Source organism: Lepidochelys kempii, chromosome 24 (assembly GCF_965140265.1).
Source record: "Lepidochelys kempii isolate rLepKem1 chromosome 24, rLepKem1.hap2, whole genome shotgun sequence".
In the NCBI taxonomy this organism is placed as follows: Eukaryota; Metazoa; Chordata; order Testudines; family Cheloniidae; genus Lepidochelys; species Lepidochelys kempii.
In genome coordinates, this window is record NC_133279.1 from 17,597,167 (window position 1) to 17,621,798 (window position 24,632).

The 24,632-nt window shown below is 49.1% G+C and overlaps 1 protein-coding gene across 1 annotated transcript; it reads right to left on the reverse strand.

Annotated features, from left to right (window-relative positions):
* Positions 1–2,411: 2,411 nt before the first annotated feature.
* Positions 2,412–24,374, reverse strand: LOC140902986 (uncharacterized). Its single transcript, XM_073323568.1, has 9 exons — positions 24,299–24,374; positions 19,664–19,816; positions 19,325–19,471; positions 16,237–16,370; positions 7,726–7,865; positions 4,863–4,975; positions 4,351–4,503; positions 3,991–4,164; positions 2,412–2,572 (listed from the first exon to the last, which is right to left on the reverse strand). Exons 1-9 carry the CDS (start codon positions 24,372–24,374, stop codon positions 2,412–2,414), a joined length of 1,251 nt encoding a protein of 416 aa, XP_073179669.1.
* Between the last annotated feature and the right edge of the window lie 258 nt (positions 24,375–24,632).

Sequence of the window (24,632 nt, forward strand, 5' to 3'; positions counted from 1 at the left end):
AGTGAAAAAGAATGTTTCGCCATTGTCTACGTCCTGGAAAAGCTACGCCCATACGTTTGGGGACGGCGTTTCCACCTGCAAACCGACCATGCTGCACTACAGTGGCTTCATACTGCTACGGGAAATAACAAAACACTTCTTCGGTGGAGTTTAGCTCTCCAAGATTTTGATTTCGACATCCAACACATCTCAGGAGCTTCTCACAAAGTGGCTGATGCACTCTCCCGTGAAAGTTTCCCACAATCAACTGGTTAAAACCGTCCTTGAGATGTGGAAAAGATTGTTAGTCTTTATGTACTTGGTAGTATATTTAGAGGTGCATGTGTCTTATTAACTCTGTTTTTCCTAGAGCTCCAGGAAGAAATCCTAGCCACCATTTCACCCTAGCTGAGATTTGGGGGACGTGTCATAAATATAAAGGGAAGGGTAAACCCCTTTAAAATCCCTCCTGGCCAGAGGAAAAATCCTCTCACCTGTAAAGGGTTAAGAAGCTAACGGTAACCTCGCTGGCATCTGACCAAAACGACCAATGAGGAGACAAGATACTTTCAAAAGCTAGGAGGAGGGAGAAAAACAAAGGGTCTGGCTCTGTCTGTATGCTGCTTTTGCCGGGGATAGAAAAGGAATGGAGTCTTCGTACTTTTAGTAAGTAATCTAGCTAGGTATATGTTAGATTATGATTTCTTTAATTGGCTGACAAAAGAACTGTGATGAATAGAATGACTATTCCCGTCTGTGTGTCTTTTTTGTAACTTAAGGTTTTGCCTAGAGGGAATCTCTATGTTTTGAATGTAATTACTCTGTAAGGTATCTACCATCCTGATTTTACAGAGGTGATTCCTTTACTTCTATTAAAAGTCTTCTTGTAAGAAAACTTAATGCTTTTTCATCTTTCTAAGATCCAAGGGTTTGGGTCTGTGGTCACCTATGCAAACTGGTGAGGATTTTTACCAAACCTTCCCCAGGAAGTGGGGTGCAAGGGTTGGGAGGTTTTTGGGGAAAGACGTGTCCAAACTACGTTTCCCAGTAAACACAGATAAAGTTTGGTGGTGGCAGTAGAAATCCAAGGGAAAGGGTAAAATTAATTTGTACCTTGGGGAAGTTTTAACCTAAGCTGGTGAAGGTAAGCTTAGGAGGTTTTCATGCAGGTCCCCACATCTGTACCCTAGAGTTCAGAGTGGAGAAGGAACCTTGAGAATGGCGTAGGGATGCTAACGAAGAACTTTAGCACCAGAAAAGTGCTGACCCCAAAGGCAGGGGCCATCGCGTGTGCTGACCGCCGCGTTCCTCCCTCCCCCAATCGAAGGCACAGCCCACGTGGGTGGGGGCCCTGCCACCTTGTTCTCTGGGAGAAGAAGCTGTATGGATGGATTGAGGAAACCCTGCCTCTCTGGGCTGGCTAGACCGTTACACGGACCGGAACCGAATGCAAAGCTGGGATCCCTGGGGACCGTCTGGGGACACCTGAAAAGACGGGGGCAGCGATCCAGGAGTTCACAGAGGTTTAGATTGGATATTAGGAAAAACTTTTTCACTAAGAGGGTGGTGAAACACTGGAATGCGTTACCTAGGGAGGTGGTAGAATCTCCTTCCTTAGAGGTTTTTAAGGTCAGGCTTGACAAAGCCCTGGCTGGGATGATTTAACTGGGAATTGGTCCTGCTTTGAGCAGGGGGTTGGACTAGATGACCTTCTGGGGTCCCTTCCAACCCTGATATTCTATGATTCTATGATTCTATGATTCTATGAGAGCACCACCGGTTGGGGGGATCTGCCCTGTTTCCTGACACCTTCCCTGAGCCCGGCACACCCAGTGGAGCCGCTCCAGAGAGAGCGGGACGAACTGAGCCCTGCAAAATCAACCTAGAAGGACATTTCTCCCCTCCAGGGCGTTCCCACCCGCCTGGACAGCTGGGTGAGCCACGGCCTCTCCTTCCCACAGCCCTCCTTCCCCAGGGGAGCTCAGCCAGCCGGTGCCTTTCCACAGGCCACGGGCCTTGCCTTTGGGGAGGGGGTCTAGGTAGGACTCCTGGGTTCCATTCCCTGGCCCTGCAAGGGGAGAGGGGTCCAGTGGTTAGAGCAGGGGGCTTGGGAGCCAGGACTCCTGGGCTCTATCCCTGGCTTTCAGAAGGGAGTGGGGTCTGGTGGGTTACAGGGAGGGGTACTGGGAGTCAGGACTCCCGGGTTCTCTTCCTGCCAGCATCACTTGTGCACAGATAGGGGTGGGGGGGTGGTACAGGACGGTCAGGGGATAAGGAGCTAGGGGGGTACTTTCCCCACAACTCGCTTTATTCAGCCAATGCACAAAAGGAATCCGCAATCTCCCCCAAAGAGAAGCAGCAGCCCGTGGCTGCTGAAGGGAGGTGCACTGCAGCCCGGCACGGAGCAGAAGGGGAGGATGCCAGGCCGGGGCTCAGGGCTCCCCGATGCCTCCACCGGCCCTGGGAACTGGGTAGCACTTGGCCTGGCTCAGGATCTCCGGCACGCCCTGGGCGTATTTCTTCACCAACGCCCTCTTCACGCAGGCGCCAGGGGAGCCACATCCAGCCGCAGTCATCCTCAGTTTGATGTCACCTGGACAGGGGAGAGACGTGATCGGGGGCTCCCAATTCTCCCCCCCGACCCTCATGAGGTCTCTCACACACTCCCCTCCCAGCAGGACTGCACCCGGCTCTGCAGGCAGACTGGGGTCTAGTGCTCAGAGCAGGGAGCCTGGAACAACGTGAGAACATAACAGAGGAACGGCCCTCCTGGGCCACCCCAAAGATCCATCTAGCCCAGTATCCTCTGGCCAATGCCAGGTGCCCCAGAGGGAATGAACAGAGCAGGGAATCATCCACTGATCCATCCCCTGTCGCCCATTCCCAGCTCCTGGCAAACAGAGGCTAGGGCCACCTTCCCTGCCCATCCTGGCTAATAGCCACAGATGGACCTGTCCTCCAGGAACTTCTCTAGTTCCTGTTTGAACCCTGTTATAGTCTGCACCTTCACAACTTCCCCCGGCAATGAGTTCCACAGGTTTCTTGTGCGTTGTGTGAAGCAGTACTTCCTTTGGTTTGTTTTATACCTGCTGCCTGTGGTGACCCCTCGTTCTTATGTTAGGAGGAGTAAATAACACTCCTTCTCTACTTCCTCCACACGCTTCAACCTCGATCGTATGCCCCCTTAGCCGTTTCATTTCAAGGTGAAGTTACTGAGACATGAGAGGATTTTATCGCATGACAGCTCACTTTGTTTAAGAGCCTTTGGTGAGGCATGCTTTCTGAAAATCTAAGTACACTATATCCACGGGATGCCCCTTGTCCACACGCTTGTTGACCCCTCAGAGAATTCTTGTACATTGGTGAAGCGTGATTTCCCTTTACCAAAACCATGTTGACCCTTCCCCAACAAATTATGTTCATCTATGTGGCTGACGGTTCTCTTTTTTCCTAGAGTTTCAATGAGTTTGCCCAGTACCGAAGTCAGACTTATTGGCCTGAAGTTGCCGGGATCACCTCTGGAGCCCTTTTTAGAAAATTGGAGTGTCATTAGCCGTCCTCCAGCCAGTTGAGACAGAAGCTGATTTAAATGGTAGGTTACAAACCACAGTTCGTTGTTCTGTAATTTGACGTTTGAGTTCCTTCCGAACTCTTGGGCGAATCCCATCTGGTCCTGGTGACTTATTACTGTTTAATTTATCAATTTGTTGCAAAAACTCCTGTAATGACTCCTCAATCTGGGACAGTTCCTCAGATTTGTCACCAAAACGGAATGGCTCAGGTATGGGAATCTCCCTCCCAGCCTCAGCCGTGAAGACCGATGCACAGAATACATTTACTTTCTCTGCAGTGGCCTTATCCTCCTTGGGTGCTCCTTTGGCATCTCAGCAAGTAGGACTCCAGGGTTCTCTCTGCAACTCTGCCAGGGGAGTGGAGTCTAGTGGGTCAGAGCAAGGGGGGCTGGGACTGAGCCAGGACACTTGGGCTCCACCTTGTACCCTGTGTTCAGACCCCGCCCCCATCTGGAGAACTTATCCAGTGTTAATATCCCAGATTCCTCAACATAATGGTCCTCGGCGCCGGTGCAGACCAAGAGCTCCTTCTCCTTCTCCTGCCAGCCATCTGCCCCCATTTTGAAGAATGACGGGCACTGCCGGCCGTTGGGGACAGAGCTCACACTTGGCACTGACAACAGTCAGACACACACAGTCAGCCAGGGGTGGGGATTCACCACACGCTGGGCTCGATCCCAGCTACGGGAAGGGAGTGGGGTCTAGTAGTTAGAGCAGGGGGGCTGGGAGCCAGGACTCCTGGGTACTCTCCAGGCAGGTATGGCCAGAGCACGGCTCTAGGTTTGCAGCAGACACACACCTGGGATGGCCCCGGCGTTGCAGCCGTCGGTGTCACAGCAGGCGATGTTCACCCGCACGGTGACATTGTGTGCGTAGGTCAGCGAGAAGGGGCCGGGCTCACAGTTCTTGGGCTCCAGGCACGATTTACCCATGTAGGAGAAGGAGTTTCTCTCTGTGGAAGGGAAACAGAGCATCACCTCTGAGCTCCCCAATGGACCCCCAGCTGCTCCATCCTCCCCTTTTGTTCCATCCACCCCACCCCCAAGTAATCTCATCTTCCCCCCCCATCCCCGATAAAATCCTCTCTTCTGTCTGATCCTGGGCCCACAGTCACCCACTGCAATTCCCTTCTCATCCCATCCCCTGTCTATGACATTACCTTTCCAGACGGAGCAGTCCCTGCTCCTGGAGAGGAGCACAGTCTATTGTTTAGAGTAGGGGGAGGGGCTGGGAGCCAGGACTCCTGGGTTCGACTCCTGGCTTCAGGAGGACAATGGTGTCTACACTTAGTAGGAATCTTCTTTCACTCACCCAGCCTGAACTCAGCCACGACAGTGACGCAGGTCCCTTCCCAGGGGGCGCAGAGCTGCAGGGGGCCGGCGCATGATTGCTCTTCGGACGCACACACCTCGCATTGCAGGGTGCTCCCTGGAGGTTGGAAAAATCCCTTCTCAGTACAAACCATGGCTCCCCACCCCTCCCCAGGCAGTGCCTGTGGGCGAAATACCACCACCAACCAACTGTGGGAGTTGTTACCACCAATGCCTCCTCACTGAACGTGTGGGCAAGCAGATCTTGGAGAAATTCCACCTGCTTTTGCAGCAGTTCTGCCCAGTTCCATTTAACTCTCCGGATGGGGAAAGGCATCTTGCTAGCTGGTCATTTGTATCTTACTCAAAACCACAGACAAGTCTGTTTCCTGCCTGAGTGTCTGTGGCTAGAATACATTTTCAGCTGCTGACGTGGCTATCTGGGGTGCAGGTTATGCCTGCGAACAAACCCCACACGTCTGTGCAAACAGAAAAAAAAGAATTTGGCTGCTCTGAAGAGGTTTCTGCCTGTGAACCTTTGCGGTGAACCTTTCACACACACACACATTCACACACACACACCCCGCTGTCACTCTCTGCTCCAGGCCTCTGCCTGGGATTCTTTAGTCTGCAGAAGAGAAGAATTAAGGGGGATTTGATAGCTGCTTTCAACTTCCTGAGAGGTGGTTCCAGAGTGGATGGTTCTAGACTATTCTCAGTGGTGGAAGAGGACAGGACAAGGAGTAATGGTCTCAAGTTGCAGTGGGGGAGGTTTAGGTTGGATATTAGGAAAAACTTTTTCACTAGGAGGGTGGTGAAACACTGGAATGTGTTATCTAGGGAGGTGGTAGAATCTCCTTCCTCAGAAGTTTTTAAGGTCGGGCTTGAGAAAGCCCTGGCTGGGATGATTTAATTGGGGATTGGTCCTGCTTTGAGCAGGGGGTTGGACTAGATGACCTCCTGAGGTCCCTTCCAACCCTGATATTCTATGATTCTATTATTCTAATTACCCTGTAAAGTATCTACCATCCTGATTTTCCAGAGGTGATTCCTTTACTTCTATTAAAGGTCTTCTTGTAAGGAAACTGAATGCTTTTTCATCGTTCTAAGATCCAAGGGTGTGGGTCTGTGGTCACCTATGCAATTGGTGAGGATTTTTACCAAACCTTCCCCAGGAAGTGGGGTGCAAAGGTTGGGAGGATTTTGGGGGGAAAGACATGTCCAAACTACGTTTCCCAGTAAACCCAGTTAAAGTTTGGTGGTGGCAGTGGAAATCCAGGGGCAAAGGATAAAATTAATTTGTACCTTGGGGAAGTTTTAACCTAAGCTGGTGAAAGTAAGCTTAGGAGGTTTTCATGCATGTCCCCACATCTGTACCCTAGAGTTCAGAGTGGGGAAGGAAACTTGACATACTGCATTCCAGCCGAGTTATTTTGTAATGGTGGAAATGAGAAAGGAAGCAATTTGTCAGCAGCAGTGTGGCCGTGACATTGTCCATTTTTATGGATGGTTTTGTGAGCAAGTCGTTTTTAGGTGAGGGGAAACTTGGGGTACCCAAGACACATCAGACTGCTGCAAGGGGTACAGCTGTCTGGAAAGGTCGAGTGTCACTGGCCTAGATCAAAGGCATGGCAAAGGTAGAACACTGTGTTTGGAGTTTCGATTTCATGAAAACCAATGGACCATCGTATGGATTTCCTTTCCCTGTCTCCTGTTTAATGGAATAACAACCATTCACCCTGAGCACAGCCCTGGGACTCACTGACCCAGCAAAGACGCCCGGCGATGCTAATGAAGAACTTTAGCACCAGAAAAGTGTCCACTCCAAAGCCGGGGACCATCCTGTCCTGTCAACTCTCTTCTTCCGAATTTGATTGGCCAAGTTCACCCTTGCCACTGATGCCTTCACACCTCCATCATGCATGCAAAAACTCTGGACTGGCTGAAGAGATCCCATGATCGTTAACTCTTTCCTGTCTAGAGCTTGGGAGAGTTACAGTTCAGTCAGTGAACATAAGTTTTTAATTGAAGGAGGAGAGAAAGAAAACCAATTCATGCACTTTGGTTTTTTCCAGAGCTTTCCTCTGGAAACATCACTTCAACCTCCAAATGCCTTCCCCCGCTTTTGCCAGGGTCCCAGGTGGGAGGAAGGGAACATTATCCCCAATCTTATAAACAGGGAAACTGAGGCAGAAAGAGGCGGTGTCAGACTCAGAGCCACGAATACAGCCAAGGAGTCAGATTTCAGAGTAGCAGCCGTGTTAGTCTGTATCCCCAGAAAGGACGGGAGTACTTGTGGCACCTTAGAGACGAACCAATTTATATGACTTTGTTAGTCTCTAAGTTGCCACAAGTACTCCTGTTCTTTTAAGCAAGGAGTCCTAATTGCTGCTGGCTTCCAGCCTATTCTAGACCCACCCCCTCCCTGACCTGGGGATAGAACCCAGGAGTCCTGGCTCCCAGAAATCAGACCATGTGAGTCAGTGCGATGGTGCAACAGTGTCCCCTCCTGGCCAAGCAGGGCGCGGTCCCGGCTCACCCAGCTCAGCGCGGCCCTCACGCTAGTCCCTGTGCCCAGGAATCTGCAAAACCCTCTCTGCTGCTCAGCCCTTTTCTCCCTGCACTCCTTGGGCCAGCGTGGGGTACATACACCCCAGAAGAGACCCCCCCACTCCCTCCCAGAGCCTGGGAATGATCCCAGGAGTCCTGGCAGGAATCTCAGTGCAGGGGGCAGGGGAACATTTCCAAGCAGGATGACAAGGGTGGGGGACGGTTTTCCTGGCTCCTGAGAATTGTCTGTGATTTCCAAACGTTTCCTGCTCCTCATCGGTGCCCGGCTCCATGTGCCTAGGGGCGGATGGGACTCCCCTGTGACCAGCTGAGCAGACAGCAGGCAGAGGGGTTGGGGCGCCCACATGGTGGCCGGGCATTTTCTGCAGTGACCAGAGCAGGCAGGCAGGTTCAGAGAATCAGAGAACCATAGAAGATCAGGGTTGGAAGAGAGCTCAGGAGGTCATCTAGTCCAAACCCTGCTCAAAGCAGGACCAACCCCAACTAATTCATCCCAGCCAGAGCTGTGTCAAGCTGGGCCTTAAACACTTCAAAGGATGGAGATTCCACCCCCTCAGAAACGACTCAGAAGAACGCAGACCGCAACAAACATCGATATGATGCTAGAGTGCGTTCCCAGGAACTCCAGCCGGGGGACAGAGTCCTGCTGCGAAATTTGGGTATTGCCGGCAAACACAAGATAGCTGACGGATGAAAGGCAATACCTTACCTGGTGATGGAAAAGCTGGGAGATCTGCCAGTCTACAAGATCAAACCTGAAGACGGTCCAGGGCAAATAAAGACAGTGCATAGAAACCTTTTGCTCCCTGTGGGGGAATTGGTAAGCACCCCTTATGAGATGGGCCATGACAGGGCAGTCGGCCAGAACAGAAGAGCTAGACCAAAGCTGCCATCCAACACAGACAGCGGGACCCGGGCAGCTAACTTACCCCTATTCTGCACATCTGAGAGTGAGTCTGAGGAGGAAGACACAACCCTGGTGTATCCTGGGATGGAGACAAGATTTCAGTCTCGATCAGCTGAACGAAATGAAAGTTCTCCCTCTTCCGCCCTAAACCCCATAGCGGAATTATTTAGGCCCATTTCCGACACCCCTGTGCTGCTGATGACACACACAGGTTATTGGACAGTGGACACACAGGTAGAGGATGTCCTGGGCACCTTGGACCCTCCAGCGTTAGAACTAGGAGTGCAGGGGCCTATGCCAGTAGCCAAGGGACCCTCAAAGGAAGCCTCTCCATCCATCACTCAAGAGGATGTTCCCCCTACCTCGGCAACAGAGATTCTCAATAGACGAGACAAGGTGATAAGACCAGTAAAATGGTTAACTTATGATGCACCTGGGGTGACTAGTGAGGAGCCAATACATTTAGCACACAGGATTGTGGAAGCTCAAGTGGGCTTCCTGAGGCCCTTTGGAGGAAACCAATGAGTTGGTATAAAGGGAGTGTGATTTGTCGGGACGACAAATTCTCGGCTGGGGGGAGGATGTAAGCAGAGCCAGGATGAGCTCCACCCTGACATCTGGTGGTGAGGTGTGGCAAGTTGTGGAAAAGAACTTCAGGGGCTGATCTCATTTGCATAGGCACATCCACCCCGCCTAGAATGAGGCCATAGCTGCCCAAATGGTCACTTTGGCTGTTGTGGGATCCCCAGTGTCTCTGTTATTGGGGCAGGAAGAATAACTTGCTATTACCCTGATTATGGGAACTGTGCTTGGAACTGTACTTGGCCATTTGTTATGATGGAGGGACTCACCATCAACAAAGTAGCAGTCGCTAGGGAAGGGACATGGGTGCCAAAACTCTGTGACTGGAGAGAGGCTTGAGACAGGTATTAGTACCTGGTGGTGTGGGCCCCTTTGTGAGGGCCTGAAACACCAGTTGCACCTCTGTCTGTCTCTCTCCACTGTGGAATGTCAGAGCTAATTTTGGGTCTATTAAGAGTCTTGCTACAGGTACTGTGCTGAATTCACTTTGGCCTTATGGTGCACCAGCACTAAGGCTCCCACTACTTTGAGCTGGAATCACTGAGCGCTGTGTCAAGTAGTGGGGAGCCGGAAGATCTAGAGTGCAGCGGTGCTGATCGTGGACAGGCTGGCGGAGCCGTTTGTGAGACAGCGAGGCGAGCTGTGCGGAGCGGAGCTGTTCGTGAGACGGCGAGCTGTGCAGAGCGGAGCCGTTCGTGGCGGAGCGGAGCCGGTCGTGGTGGAGTGGAGCGGAGCCCTGTGGGGCAGTCAGCTTCAGGTCACGTAAGGTGCCCCTTACCTCTTTCCCCCACACACAGGCACATTTTTAGCCAGACTGGGGAGTAACACTCTGCAGATGAACTTTTGAACTCTGGGGCTGGACTTTTTGGACTTTGGGTGATTTGTGGATTGCTGGACTCAAGACGTTTGGGTTCTGGGACTCAAGAACCCGAGGGAAAGGATGTGGCCCAATTTGCTGGGGTGGGTCTTTGCTCATGGTTTGGTTAATGAACACTAGTTGTGGTGTTTTCCCAATTTAATGCTGATGTCGTTTACCTCATGTTATTAAAGATTCTCTGCTACACCGAGACTCTGTGCTTGCAAGAGGGGAAGTATCGCCTCTTTGAGGTGTCCAGAGGGTGTGTAAGATTTTCCCAGGTCACTATGTGGGGGCTCGAGCCAGTTTTCCATTTGCTTTGATGAGAGGGAACCACTGTGTACTGAACCCGGCCCTTGCTGCTATCAACTTGGCCTGGCAGAAGGGTTACATACGCATCATCACCTTTGGAACTGTGCGCTAGGAACGTGTAGTCCCGGAACTCTTTGCCAATAAAGGTCTTAACAAATATTGAAAGACATTCGTCACCCTTAAATTCCCAGGATTTTTCTGGCTTTAGGGACATCGCAAAAATGTAATTGGGCACATGCAACCCAGTCTCCTGCGTACATTGAAAATCATAAAAAATATACTTTTCTGAGGATTCGGGCTTCCTAAGGCTGTCCATAAAACAGAGGTGACTGTCTATATCTCCAACGACCAAACCCTGACCCTGCTTACAGCGCCTCCCTTTACACCGGTGCCGCTTGTCCACGTACGACGGACACTGATCACACAAAGTTTTAGACAGGCATTCAACTGGTTTTTTTTGATGCACAGTTGACATGTCTGTCTAAACACTCTTTGGGCCGACAAAACAGTCTACAGCTAGGACACCTCAGGAGCACCCCCACGCCAGAACCCCATAGTAATGTTCATCATGCAACAGGATGAAATAAGTCTTAGGGTAAAACCCCAGCCACCTTTCACTGCATACAGCACCACCTCCTAAATGCTGTTCAAACTTTGCTACGTCACTGAGCAGAACCTTCTCTGGATCTGACCACCCCAGTTTCTCATGCAACTTTCTAGCCTCTGCTAACAATTCCGCATCCGTAGGTTTATGACCGGCCATGACGGACAAGAGCCCACCCGCAAAACATAGAAATTGGTACCAGTGTAAGTCAGCTCTACTAAACATTGTCTCTTTTTTGGAATAATTTGACTACTAAGGATAGAATTTAAAACTCTTCGAGCGCCCCCACCCCTATTTTTTACAACTGTCACAATGAGGCGCAATGTCCCATCGACATGCAATTCTCTATCGCTCTGTAGCAGCTTTGAGGTCTGGTTTAAGAAATCCTCAGCGGACAGCTCATCCCTACTTCTTCTGACTGAAAACAAAGGGTCAGTTCAATGACGGCTCTCTAAACATAACTGTACATAATCATCAGGGCCTACCCTACCATTAATGTCATCGAGAACTAGCTGTATCCCTCTGTGTATGGCTTCAACAACCTCTTCAGCTTCAGCTGAATTTATTTCCTCAAGATTGACAAAACAAAACTCCTCACAATACACTGACCCCCCAAATCTAGGTAATTCACGTTGCCAACTTCTCACTCTCTCCATATAGATCTCTGCATTTTCAGGGTTACTTGGGGGTTCCTCTACAGAACCATCAGTGGCATCTTCTACATCCCATACTAATTGAGAGTCAGACTCTGAGACGCCTCTGTGAGGGTCATTGGGAGTAGATGGGGCCCCCGTCTAGAGAGCCCTCTGGGGAATTTTCTAAACCAGAGTCTGATTTCGCCTCCCCATTTTCAGACATGCCAGTTGATGCCCCCTACCGGAGGCTCTCATCTTTTTGGGTTTTTTTCCTCATTACCTCTTTAGCCCTTTTTAAAATTTTTACAGCGACCCTGGCCTGGAACTTTTTGGCAGCCATCTGTTTATCCCCCAAGCGCTGTCCGCCCTTTTGTTTACACATGAGCTGACGTGCACCCTTCAGGGTACCCCTTTCCACACCTAGTCATGCCTGATCAGAGCCACCCTTTCCAGACCCCCTTTCTTTTAGGCGCCCTGAGGATTCAGCATCCATCAGTTTTCTGAACAAAGCATCGTATTTTTTCCAAATCTTTTGAGAATGCTGTTGTTTTAGACCCCCCGAGGATACAGCGTCCATCAGTTTTCTGAATGAAGCATCAAACTCTTCCAAAATACGAGAATATGGGGGATCTGTGACAAGCTTATGGTTTTGGGAGAATGGCTTATCAATCCTTGGTTTTTTGTTCACAACCCCGAGAGCGCCTGCTCCGGGTTTGGAATGTGTGTGTTTCTGGGCACATTCAGAGCCCCTAGCGTGCGTGCTCTGGGTTTGTGAACGTGGGCGTTTTCGCTCACAGTTTTCTCAGGGCTCGGTGTGGCGGTGGCCGCTGAGGAACTGGAGTTGTGTTTGCATGGGTGTTTTTTACCAGAGTGTTTGTTTTGTCCTTGGCTTTGACGTAAATGAGGTTTGGACTGGCCTGATGCTTCATCTGCTCTCTTGTGCTGTTTTGCCTTGTTAAAGGTCTCAAAGCAGATTCCTGGTTCTTTGGTGGTTCTCGGGGTTGTGTCCTGGTAGCTCCCACTACAGCCTTGTCAGAAGGGCTGCACCTGACTGATTGGGACGGGGGGAAAAATGCATTTTGTACAAAAACGTAACTTTGCCAGCTTTCTCACCCACACCTATGTATTTACTTAAAATACAAAACCTCATAAATTAACCAGACTGTCAAGGTTCCTCCCCCACTCTGAACTCTAGGGTACAGATGTGGGGACCTGCATGAAAAACCTCCTAAGCTTATCCTTACCAGCTTAGGTCAAAACTTCCCCAAGGTACAAAATATTCCACCCGTTGTCCTTGGACTGGCCGCTACCACCACCAAACTAATACTGGTTACTGGGGAAGAGCTGTTTGGACGCGTCCTTCCCCCCAAAATACTTCCCAAAACCCTGCACCCCACTTCCTGGACAAGGTTTGGTAAAAAGCCTCACCAATTTGCCTAGGTGACTACAGACCCAGACCCTTGGATCTTAAGAACAATGAACAATCCTCCCAACACTTGCACCCCCCCTTTCCTGGGAAATGTTGGATAAAAAGCCTCACCAATTTGCATAGGTGACCACAGACCCAAACCCTTGGATCTGAGAACAATGAAAAAGCATTCAGTTTTTTACAAGAAGACTTTTAATAAAAAATAGAAGTAAATAGAAATAAAGAAATCCCCCCTGTAAAATCAGGATGGTAGATATCTTACAGGGTAATTAGATTCAAAAACATAGAGAACCCCTCTAGGCAAAACCTTAAGTTACAAAAAAGATACACAGACAGAAATAGTTATTCTATTCAGCACAATTCTTTTCTCAGCCATTTAAAGAAATCATAATCTAACACATACCTAGCTAGATTACTTACTAAAAGTTCTAAGGCTCCATTCCTGGTCTATCCCTGGCAGAAACCAGCATACAGACAGACACAGACCCTTTGTTTCTCTCCCTCCTCCCAGCTTTTGAAAGTATCTTGTCTCCTCATTGGTCATTTTGGTCAGGTGCCAGCGAGGTTACCTTTAGCTTCTTAACCCTTTACAGGTGAGAGGAGCTTTCCCCTGGCCAGGAGGGATTTCAAAGGGGTTTACCCTTCCCTTTATATTTATGACACAGACTAATAAGCAAAATATATTTACCCAGCTTCATCCATCCATCCGTCACTGATACTGATGAATTTTTCTTTTCAGTTGTCTCTTTCCTTTTTCTTTTGAGGTTGTTTACCCCCTCACGTTTTGACCGTACTGTAAAGCAAACAACATTCTAATAAGACACATGAAACTATCTAGTAAACTTTAAAATCAAAAAATATTCATTAGGGTGTTTTTTCTATTTAAAAAAGTCATAGCTTTAAAACAAAATAATCCATTTCAGGGTGTACAAGCAACACAGGTTTTGAGTTTATTTCTACCGCTTTAAAAACAACCCCCACAAATATATATATATATATAATACATTTTAAAATACATCTCATTTTGCAAAGTAAAAACCCTGTTAATTGGAAACACACCATCACCATCACTTTGTAGACATATACTTTTTAAAAACCACCTATGTTTTACACATACACACACACACAGAGCAGTTTAAAACCCTGTTTGCAACAAAATACTTTTCAATAAAACCACATGCTTTTAAAGAGACCCCTGGTTGTTCTGTCCCCCGCCCCAGCCATGTGTGCTTGGAGCCTTTGGGTTAAAAAACAAGCCAAAATGTTAGTTAGTATTAGCCCCCAAATCCCTATTCATCCTATGTAATACCTGAAGTTATTAAGCAAAACTACAGTTAAAATGTTTTTTTTTTTACCTTGGCCTGGTGATGAACTGCAACTTAAAGTTACTGGCTCCATGCTAAACAGATCACACTGCAATAAAGATAGGCACCATTATTTACTAAGACAGCATGGCCAAAGCATGGCATTATCTAATAAATATATATTTTTTTCAGAGTTAAAAACAGGGAACATACCTCCTCTTGCAGTCCAGCAGCAATTCAAGAGAGTTTCTGTTGAAAGAGAAAGTCTCCAAGCTATCTGAGGTTTTTAGACCATCCTAACTCTTTTGTTTCAAAATAGTTAGCAGGTTGATTGGATCACCCCTCCCTAGCATTCCCTTTTGTGATCTGGGGGGAATAAGTTTTCTGCACAATTGGCCTGCTTTTCTTTTTTAAGTTCAAATACATATTTTTCCCCCACCCCTGTAGGGCCTTCTTACAATAACCGTTTCAAGTGAGAGACCCTTTGCAGATATCAATGAATGTCTTGGGGCTTGTGTTTTTTGTTGTTGTTGTTGTTTTTAAACATGTGTCTTTCATGCTTAAAGTTGGGTGGGGTGGGGTGCTTTCTAGAAAAAGTGCCCCATGGCCTTCACCCCACTCCTGGGTCATATTTAAACTGGCCTATAGCGTTCTGCCAACTCCAGGGGTTATATTTAAACTGTCCAATAGCATCTGCGAACTCCTGAGGTTTTATTTCATTTCATATTAATCAGAACTCACCATCCTCACCCACCCATCTCCCTGACGATGGGTGCACCCCCCCCCCCGCATCAAAATTAACCCTATGGCCACAAGGGTGAGTAATCACAGTCACTCTGGCTATTCAGTGAGGGGGGTGGTTAAACCCATTCAGTTCAACAGGATAAGTCAGCTCTATTGTCCTCAACCACATGTCTGAACAATCCCTGTTTGTTTTATTGTAAACACGTTTTTAGGATATTTTTTCCCCTTCCACAACATACATTTCAGCTTTTTTTTTTTGCTGTCAGTGGGTCTTTCTCTTACACAAAAGACACAAGAGCGAGGTGCTCACAAACAATTTTTTATTTAAAAGACATACAGCTCCTTTAAAACAAACCACAATACTCCATTAAAAAAAAAAAGAAAGAAAGAAAGAAAGAAAACCTTTAAACTCCCTTAAGGGCCAGAGCCGTTTTAACAGAAATACAGAGAGTCACAAAGCCCTTTTCAATAGATTTTATTTTGAATTTACAGCTACCAAGTTTTATATCGCATGTTTGGCCCCTCGCCATTTTCTAACTTAATCCTTATAGATTTCTTACAAATAGCCATTTTCTTAAGCAGGGTTCTGTAACATTTTGTGCGGACCAGCTGGTCAATATAACTGTCTAAGCAGGCATCTTCCGGTTTGGCCATTTTCTTTAAAACACAGCCAGGGTCTCCACTGAATTGCACAGCATTTATCAAGGTCACCCCTTGCGCTAAATGTTCTTGGGTTAGACACAGACAGTGCGTAGCATAACCTATGGCAATCACAGTGGTTAATAAGCTTTCCAAACCCAGCTCAGCACACAGGCCCTGGAGCTGGCAGTTTATATCCACTGAAGTCCAAGTCACACAGTCATGGTGCCGCTGGCCTGGCACATCTATGACACAGCCCTCAAAATCTTCAAAAAGCTTTTCCCTGAGACAGTGATTAAGAACAGCATAAACAGCAACGCGTACAATAGTCCGCATGACTTTTTTACGCTCACGACGTGACACTGGCTCAGTCAGTTCCATGCCAAGCCTCCTCCTAAACTCCTCCTAGCCGTCATCCTCGGAGTCCTCTTCAACATTTTGTATCGGCGTTGAGCAAAAACAAGGGGGGCCCAGTTCATCCTTGCCGCTTGGTGCAACGCTGTCCAGGGTCTCCGGGTCCTCTAGAACGGCATCATCGAGCTGTCGAGAGATTTTTTTCAAAAAAGGAACAGCGTAAGCACCCCACTGCTTGGTTTTTGATTTACACAATCCCTGGTTCCTAGCCCCCCATTACACACCCCCACCCCGACCGTCACCTCTTAAACATTCATTTACCTGAGCCACATCCTTTGCAGTCACCTTGTCTGCCCGTAACTCCCCCAAGCCATGATCACCTTCCACCTCTCGGGGGGTGGACAACAAGAGGCCATCACGCTCATCACGGTGCCTCACAAGCAGCCGGGTTTCGGGGTCCCGTGTGTGCATCAACGGTTGGGCCAAAGGGCTCCCCTCAGTTGCCCCCGTCTCCTCCTTGGAACTCTTGCTGATGTAACGCTTTCTCTGCGGTTTGTCGAAGGCCCTTGGGGCTAAAACAAAGTCCGAAGTTCCCACAGGGGTGGTGAAGGAGTCCATGTTTCCACGATTTCTAAAACACGAGCTCTTGGTAAAAGACAGCCTCTTCTGCCCGACGCTGGGACTTATGGGGTGATGGTGCTGCGTTCTGATTGGCAGAGGGGGTCATATGCCCCTCTTCTGGGCGGTTCACCCCATCCCAGAACCTGCCCTATTTTGGTCAAATCTGCTCTCGGGGCGGCCTGATTGGCAGACGTTGGTGGGAGGAGGAGTTGTTAGAGGGGTCACACTAATCATTTCCAGATGGGTCACCCTGCCCCCGGAACTCATCCTGATTGGTCAGATCTCCTCTTGGTCCTATAGGGACAAAACCCCTCCTGATTGGTAGAGGGTGGGAGGAGGAGTTGTTAGAGGGGTCACAAGACCCACTTCCGGGGAGGACATACTGCCCTGAAACTCGCCCTGATTGGTCAAATCTCCTATTGGGGGAAGTCCTACTGGGGCAAAACCTCTCCTGGTTGGTAGAGGGCAGTGGGAGAACTTGTTAGAGGGGTCACATGACATACCTTGCTTCCGGTCTTGTGGCAGCCATGACCCCGGAAGTAATACCCCATTGGGGTGGGACTTCCGGTGGGAGCCAGAGGTCAAGGGCTAAGTGGTCAATGGGCGGAGTTAGGGTTTGATTGACTGTAGGGCCATTATACTACTAACCTCACTGGCACCTGACCAAAATGACCAATGAGGAGATAAGATACTTTCAAAAGCTGGGAGGAGGGAGAAAAACAAAGGGTCTGTGTCTGTCTGTGTGATGCTTTTGCTGGGGACAGAACAGGAATGGACTCTTAGAACTTAGTAACAGGTTTCAGAGGAACAGCCGTGTTAGTCTGTATTCGCAAAAAGAAAAGGAGGATTTGTGGCACCTTAGAGACTAACCAATTTATTTGAGCATAAGCTTTCGTGAGCTACAGCTCACTTCATCGGATGCATACTGTGGAAACTGCAGCAGATATTATATACACACAGAGATCATGAAACAACACCTCCTCCCACCCCACTGTCCTGCTGGTAATAGCTTATCTAAAGTGATCATCAAGTTGGGCCATTTCCAGCACAAATCCAGCACAGTGATCCATCCCCTGTCGCCCATTCCCAGCTTCTGGCAAACAGAGGCTAGGGCCACCATCCCTGCCCTATAGCCACAGATGGACCTGTCCTCCAGGAACTTCTCTCGTTCCTGTTTGAACCCTGTTATAGTCTTCGCCTTCACAACATCCCCCGGCAATGAGTTCCACAGGTTGACTGTGCGTTGTGTGAAGCAGTACTTCCTTTTGTTTGTTAAAAACGTGCTGCCTGTGGTGACCCCTCGTTCTTATGTTAGGAGGAGTAAATAACACTTCCTTATTTCCTTCCTCCACACCCTTCAACCTTCTCTAGACCTCGATCATATCCCCCTTAGCCGTCTCTTTTCCAGGCTCAATAGTACCACTCTTATTAATCTCTCCTCATATGGCAGCCGTTCCATCCCCCTCATCATTTTCGTTGGGCTTTTCTGAAGCTTTTCCAATTCCCTTATCTCTCTTCTGAGAGGGGGCGACCACATCCGCATTCAGTGTTCTACTTGTGGGCATCCCATGGATTTATATTGAGGCAACACGCTCTTTTCTGTCCTATTCTCTGTCCCTTTATGAATGATTCCCAGCATTCTGTTCACTTCTTTCACGGCTGCTACAAATGGAGTGGATGATTTCAGAGAACTCTCCACAATGACTGCAAGATCTTTCTTGAGTGGTAAAATTTGACCCATCATTGTATATGTCTACTTGGGATAACGTTTGCCCATGTGCATTACTTTGCATTCATCAACATTGAATTTCATCTGCCGTTTTGTTGCCCAGTCACCCTGTTCTGAGAGACCCTTTAGTACCTCTTCACAGTCTGCTTTGGACTTCACTATCTTGAGTAGCTTTGTATCTTCTGCAAATTTTCCCACCTCACTATTTACCCTTTTTTCCAGAACATTTCGGAATATGGTGAATAGGACTGGGCCCAGTGCAGATCCCTGGGGGACTCCCACTATTTACCTCTCTCCCTTCTGAAAACTGACCATTTCTTCCTACCCTTTTTTCCCTATCTTTTAACCAGTTACTGAGCCATGAGAGGATTTTATCCCATGACAGCTCACTTTGCTTAAGAGCCTTTGGTGAGGGACGCTTTCTGAAAATCTAAGTACACTATATCCACGGGATCCCCCTTGTCCACACGCTTGTTGACCCCCTCAGAGAATTCTAGTACATTGGTGAGGCGTGATTTCCCTTTACCGAAACCATGTTGACCCTTCCCCAGCAAATTATGTTCATCTATGTGGCTGTCAGTTCTCTTCTTTCCTATAGTTTCAATGAGTTTCCCCAGTACCGAAGTCAGACTTATTGGCCTGTTGTAGCTGGGATCACCTCTGGAGCCCATTTTAGAAATTGGCATCTCATTAGCCATCCTTCAGCCATTTGGGACAGAAGCTGATTTAAATGGTAGGTTACAAACCACAGTTAGTAGTTCTGTAATTTGACGTTTGAGTTCCTTCCGAACTCTTGGGCAAATCCCATCTGGTCCTGGTGACTTATTACTGTTTAATTTATCAATTTCTTGCAAAAACTCCTGTAATGACTCCTCAATCTGGGACAGTTCCTCAGATTTGTCACCAAAACAGAATGGCTCCGATTTGGGAATCTCCCTCCCAGCCTCAGCCGTGAAGACTGATGCAGAGAATTCATTTACTTTCTCCGCAGTGGCCTTATCCTCCTTGGGTGCTCCTTTGGCATCTCAGCAAGTAGGACTCCAGGGTTCTCTCTGCAACTCTGCCAGGGGAGTGGAGTCTAGTGGGTCAGAGCAAGGGGGGCTGGGACTGAGCCAGGACACCTGGGCTCCACCTCGTACTCTGTGTTCAGACCCCGCCCCCATCTGGAGGACTTACCCAGTGTTAACACCCCATAATCCTCAACACAATGGTCCTCGGCGCCGGTGCAGGCCAAGAGCTCCTTCTTCTTCTGCCAGTGATCTGCCCCCGATTTGAAGAATGACAGGCACTGCCGGCCGTTGGGGACGGAGCTCACAGTTGGCACTGAGAACAGTCAGACACACACAGTCAGCCAGGGGTGGGGAGTCACCACACCCTGGGCTCAATCCCAGCTCAGGGAAGCGAGTGGGGTCTAGTGGTTAGGGATGGGGGCTTTGGGCTGGCACCCAGGACTCCTGGGTTCTCTCCAGGCAGGTGTGGCCAGAGCAGGGCTCTAGGCTTGCAGCAGACACACACCTGGGATGGCCCCGGCGTTGCAGCCGTCGGTGTCACAGCAGGCGATGTTCGCCCGCACAGTGACATTGTGCGGGTAGGTCAGCGAGAAGGGGCCGGGCTCACAGTTCTCGGGCTCCAGGCACGACTTACCCGTGTAAGAGAAGGAGTTTCCCTCTGTGGAAGGGAAACAGAGCATCACCTCTGAGCTCCCCAATGGACCCCCAGCTGCTCCATCCTCCCCTTTTGTTCCATCCACCCCACCCCCAACTAATCTCATCTTCCCTCCGACCCCCGATAAAATCCTCTCTTCTGTCTGATCCAGGCCCCACAGCCACCCACTGCAATTCCCCATCTCATCCCATCCCCCGTCTATGACATTACCTTTCCAGACTGGGCAGTCCCTGCTCCTGGAGAGGAGCAGAGTCTATTGGTTAGAGTAGGGGGAGGGGCTGGGAGCCAGGACTCCTGGGTTCCACCCCTGGCTTCAGGAGGACAATGGTGTCTACACTTAGTAGGAATCTTCTTTCACTCACCCAGCCTGATCTCTGCCATGACAGTGATGCAGGTCCCTTCCGAGGGGGCGCAGGGCTGCAGGGGGCCGGAGCACGATTGCTCTCTGGACGCACACACCTCGCATTGCAGAGCGCTCCCTGGAGGTTGGGAAAATCCCTTCTCAGTACAAACCCCGGCTCCCCACCCCTCCCCAGGCAGTGCCCGTGGGCGAAATACCACCAAGAACCAAGAGGTGGCGCTGTGGGAGTTGTTACCACCAATGCCTCCTCACTGAACGTGTGGGCAGGCAGATCTTGGAGAAATGCCACCTGCTTTTTCAGCAGTTCTGCCCAGTTCCATTTAACGCTCCGGATGGGGAAAGGCATCTTGCTAGCTGGTCATTTGTATCTTACTCAACACTGCAGACAAGTCTGTTTGCTGCCTGAGTGTCTGTGGCTAGAATTCATTTTCATCTTCTGACGTGGCTATCTGGGGTGCAGCTTGTGCCTGCGAACAAACCCCACACGTCTGTGTAGGCAGAAAAACAAGAATTCAGCTGCTCTGAGGAGGGGTTTCTGCCTGGCTTTGCGGTGGACTTTTCACACACACACACACACACCCCGCCGTCACTCTCTGCTCCAGGCCTCTGCCTCTCAGAGTTACGTCAGCTCAGCCACACTCGACTTCAGCCCACTTTTCATCGCTAATCCTGCCAATTCTCTTCTTCAGAATATGATTGACGCTTGTTAAGACTCTGGATAGATGGCTGTGTGCCTCCAGCAAGTGATCCCAGGAGCATCAACTCTTTCCTCTCCAGAGAGTGGGGGCCTTAGAATTCATAATGTGAGCATAAGGCTTTTTAAGAAAGAAAGAAAGAAAGAAAGAAAGAAAGAAAGAAAGAAAGAAAGAAAGAAAGAAAGAAAGAAAGAAAGAAAGAAAGAAAGAAAGAAAGAAAGAAAGAAAGAAAGAGAAAAATTTTCCCACTTTGGTTTTTTTCGAGTTTTCATGTGGAAGCATCAATTAAACCTCAGAACGCCTTCCCCTGCCCCTTCTATGTCCCTAGATGGTAGCAAAGTGATCTTATCCCCATCTAAGAAATAGGGAAACTCAGGTAGAAAAAAGATGTGTTCAATTCAGGGTTAGAAGAAAGATAACAGCCGAGAAGTCCTCACTCCTGACACCCAGCCCACTCTAACCCACGAGACCCCACTCCTCTTTCCGAGCCACGGACAGAACCTGGGAGTCCTGATTTGCAGCCATCTCTGCTCAAACTCACTACACCCCAGCCCTCTTCCACAGCTGGGGAATGAACCCAGGAGTCCTGGCAGGAATCTCAGTGCTGGTGGGCAGGGGAACATTTCCAAGCAGGATTACAAGTGGACGGGGGTGGTGCTCCTCATCAGGATGACCCCAAGCCTGGGCGAGAGCTGGAGGAGGAATGAGAAGAAGGAAGGACAGACGGACTCAGACCCGCTGGCCAGACCCCTAGCGTTGGCTGTGGGAGTCCCAAGCTCCAATCCCTGCTCTCCCCGAGTCAGCCGGGGGACGTGGCCCCGGGTTTTCCTCTCACTGCTTTTACCCACAAATTCCATCCTGACCCCAGAATCCGCTATCGACAGCGGTACGTTCCCCAAGTAAATTCCCGACCCCCCCACCCGGCTCCCTGTGCCCGGGGACGGACGGGACTCACCTGTGGCCAGGAGAGCGGACAGCAGGCAGAGGGGCAGAGCCACCCACATGGTGCCCGGGTGTTTGCTGCAGTGAGCAGAACAGCGAAGAAGGATCTGGCTGTGGTTTTATCCGGCAGGATGGCAAATACCTGCCCCTTGGGGGATCGGCTGGGGCTGCCCCATGACATCCTGGTGGACCCGGAGATGGGAGATTTCACAGCCTTGCATGTGACACTGGCTGATCAGGTGATGCCAATGTGTACTGATGCCAATTCCCTTGTGCATTAGTGGAGATCAGTGGTTCTCAGCCAGGGGTCCGTGTACCCCAGGGGTACACACAGGTCTTCTGGGGGGAACATCAGCTCATCTTGATGTTTGCCTCATTTTACAACAGGCCAGATATAAAGCACTAGTGAAGTCAACACGAGCTAAAATTTCCGGACACAATGACTTGTTTGTGCAGCTCTATGTACTGTCCACTGAAATGTAAGTGCAATATTTATATCCCAGTGGAGTTATCTTATAATTACACGGTGGAACTGAGAAAGGAAGCTATTTGTCAGTCACGATGTGGCCGTAACACTTATGTATTTTTATAATAACATAAGAAAGGACCTGTCATAAATATAAAGGGAAGGGGAACCACCTTTCTGTCCCCAGTGCTGTAAAATCCCTCGTGGCCAGAGGCAAAACACTTTCACCTGTAAAGGGTTAAGAAGCTAAGGCAACCTTGCTGGCACCTGACCCAAAATGACCAATGAGGAGACAAGATACTTTCAAATCGGGAGTGAGGGAAACAAAGGGACTGCTTGTCTGTGTGATCTTTTGCTGGAACAGCTCAGGAATGGAGTCTCAGAACTTCTGTTAGTTAGTAAGTAATCTAGCTAGAAATGTGTTAGATTTCCTTTTGTTTAATGGCTGGTAAAATAAGCTGTGCTGGAGGGAATGAATATTCCTGGTTTGGTGTCTTTTTGTAACTTAAGGTTTTGCCAAGAGGATTCTCTATGTTTTGAATTTGATTACCCTGGAAGGTATTTACCATCCTGATTTTACAGGGGTGATTCTTTCACCTTTTCTTTCATTCAAATTCTTCTTTTAAGAACCTGTTTGCTTTTTCATTGTTCTGAAGATCCAAGGGTTTGGGTCTGTGTTCACTTGTACAAATTGGGGAGGATTCTTATCAAGCCTTCCCCAGGAAAGGGGGTGTAGGACTTGGGGTGATATTTTGGGGGAAGACGTCTCCAAGTGGGCTCTTTCCCTGGTCTTTGTGTAAGACGCTTGGTGGTGGCAGCGTACGGTTCAAGGACAAGGCAAAGTTTGTACCTTGGGGAAGTTTTTAACCTAAGCTGGTAAGAATAAGCTGAGGGGGTCTTTCCTGCGGGTCCCCACATCTGTACCCTCGAGTTCAGAGTGGGGAAGGAACCCTGACAGGGCCACACTGGGTCAGACCAAAGGTCCATCTAACCCAGTATCCTGTCTTCCGACAGTGGCCAATGCCAGCTGCCCAGAGGGAATGAACAGAACAGGTAATCAAACATCAAGTGTTCCATCCCCTGTCATCCATTCCCAGCTTCTGGCAAACAGAGGCTAAGGACACCATCCCTACCCAGCCTGGCTAATAGCCATTGATGGCCCTATCCTCCATGAATTTATCTAGCTCTTTTTTGAACCCAGTTTACTTTTGGACTTTGCACATTCCTCTGGCAAGGAGTTCCACAGGTTGATGGTGCATTATGTGAAAAAACACTTCCTTTGTTTTTTTAAACCTACTGCCTCTTAATTTCATTTGGTGGCCCCTAGTTCTTGTGTTATGAGAAGGAGTAAATAACACTTCCTTATCTACTTTCTCCACACCACTCATGATTTTCTAGACCTCTCTCCTATCCCCCCTTGTCTGTCTCTTTTCCAAGCTGAAAAGTCCCACTCTTATGAATCTCTCCTCACGGAAGCTGTTCCATCCCCCTAATAATTTTATGACCCTTTCCTGAATCTTTTCCAATTCCGATATCTCTTTTATACGCTGGGGTGACCACATCTCCACACAGTTTTCAAGAATGGGAGTAGCATGGATTTATATAGGGGCAATATGACATTTATTGTCTCATTATCTCTCCCTTTCTTAATGATTCCCAACATTCTGTTCTCTTTTTTGACATGCACTGCGTACTGTGAACTATCCACTGTGACTCCAAGATCTCTTTCTTGACTGGGAACAGCTAATTTAGACTCCATGTCTGGTTTTGGAAGCAAGTAGCTTTAAGTGAGGGGAAACTTGGGCTATGCAAGACACATCAGACTGCCACAAGGGGTACAGCGGTCTGGAAAGGTCGAGAGCCCCTGGCCTAGATCAAAGGCATGGCGAAGGTAGACCAGTGTGTTTGGAGTTTCGATTTCATGAAAACCAGTGGGCCGTGGTATGGTTTTCCCTTCCCCGTCTGCTGTTTTAGCGGAGTAACAACCATTCACCCTGAGCACAGCCCTGGGACTCACTGACCCAGCAGAGACGGTGGAGGGATGCTAATCAGGAACTTTAGCACCAGGAAAGTGCTGAGTCCAAAGGCAGGGGCCATCGTGTGTGCTGACCAACGCGTTCCTCCCTCCCCGCATCGAAGGCAAAGCCCACGTGGGTGGGGGCCCTGCCAGCTTGTTCTCTGGGAGAAGAAGCTGTAAGGATGGATTCAGGGAAGGATCCTGCCTCGCTGGGCTGGCTGGACTCTTACAGGGACCGGAACCGGATGCAAAGCGGGGATCCCTGGAGACGGATTGGGGGCACCTGAAAAGACTTGGGAGAATGGCAGGTTCTTCCATCACTGCCACCGTTTGGAATT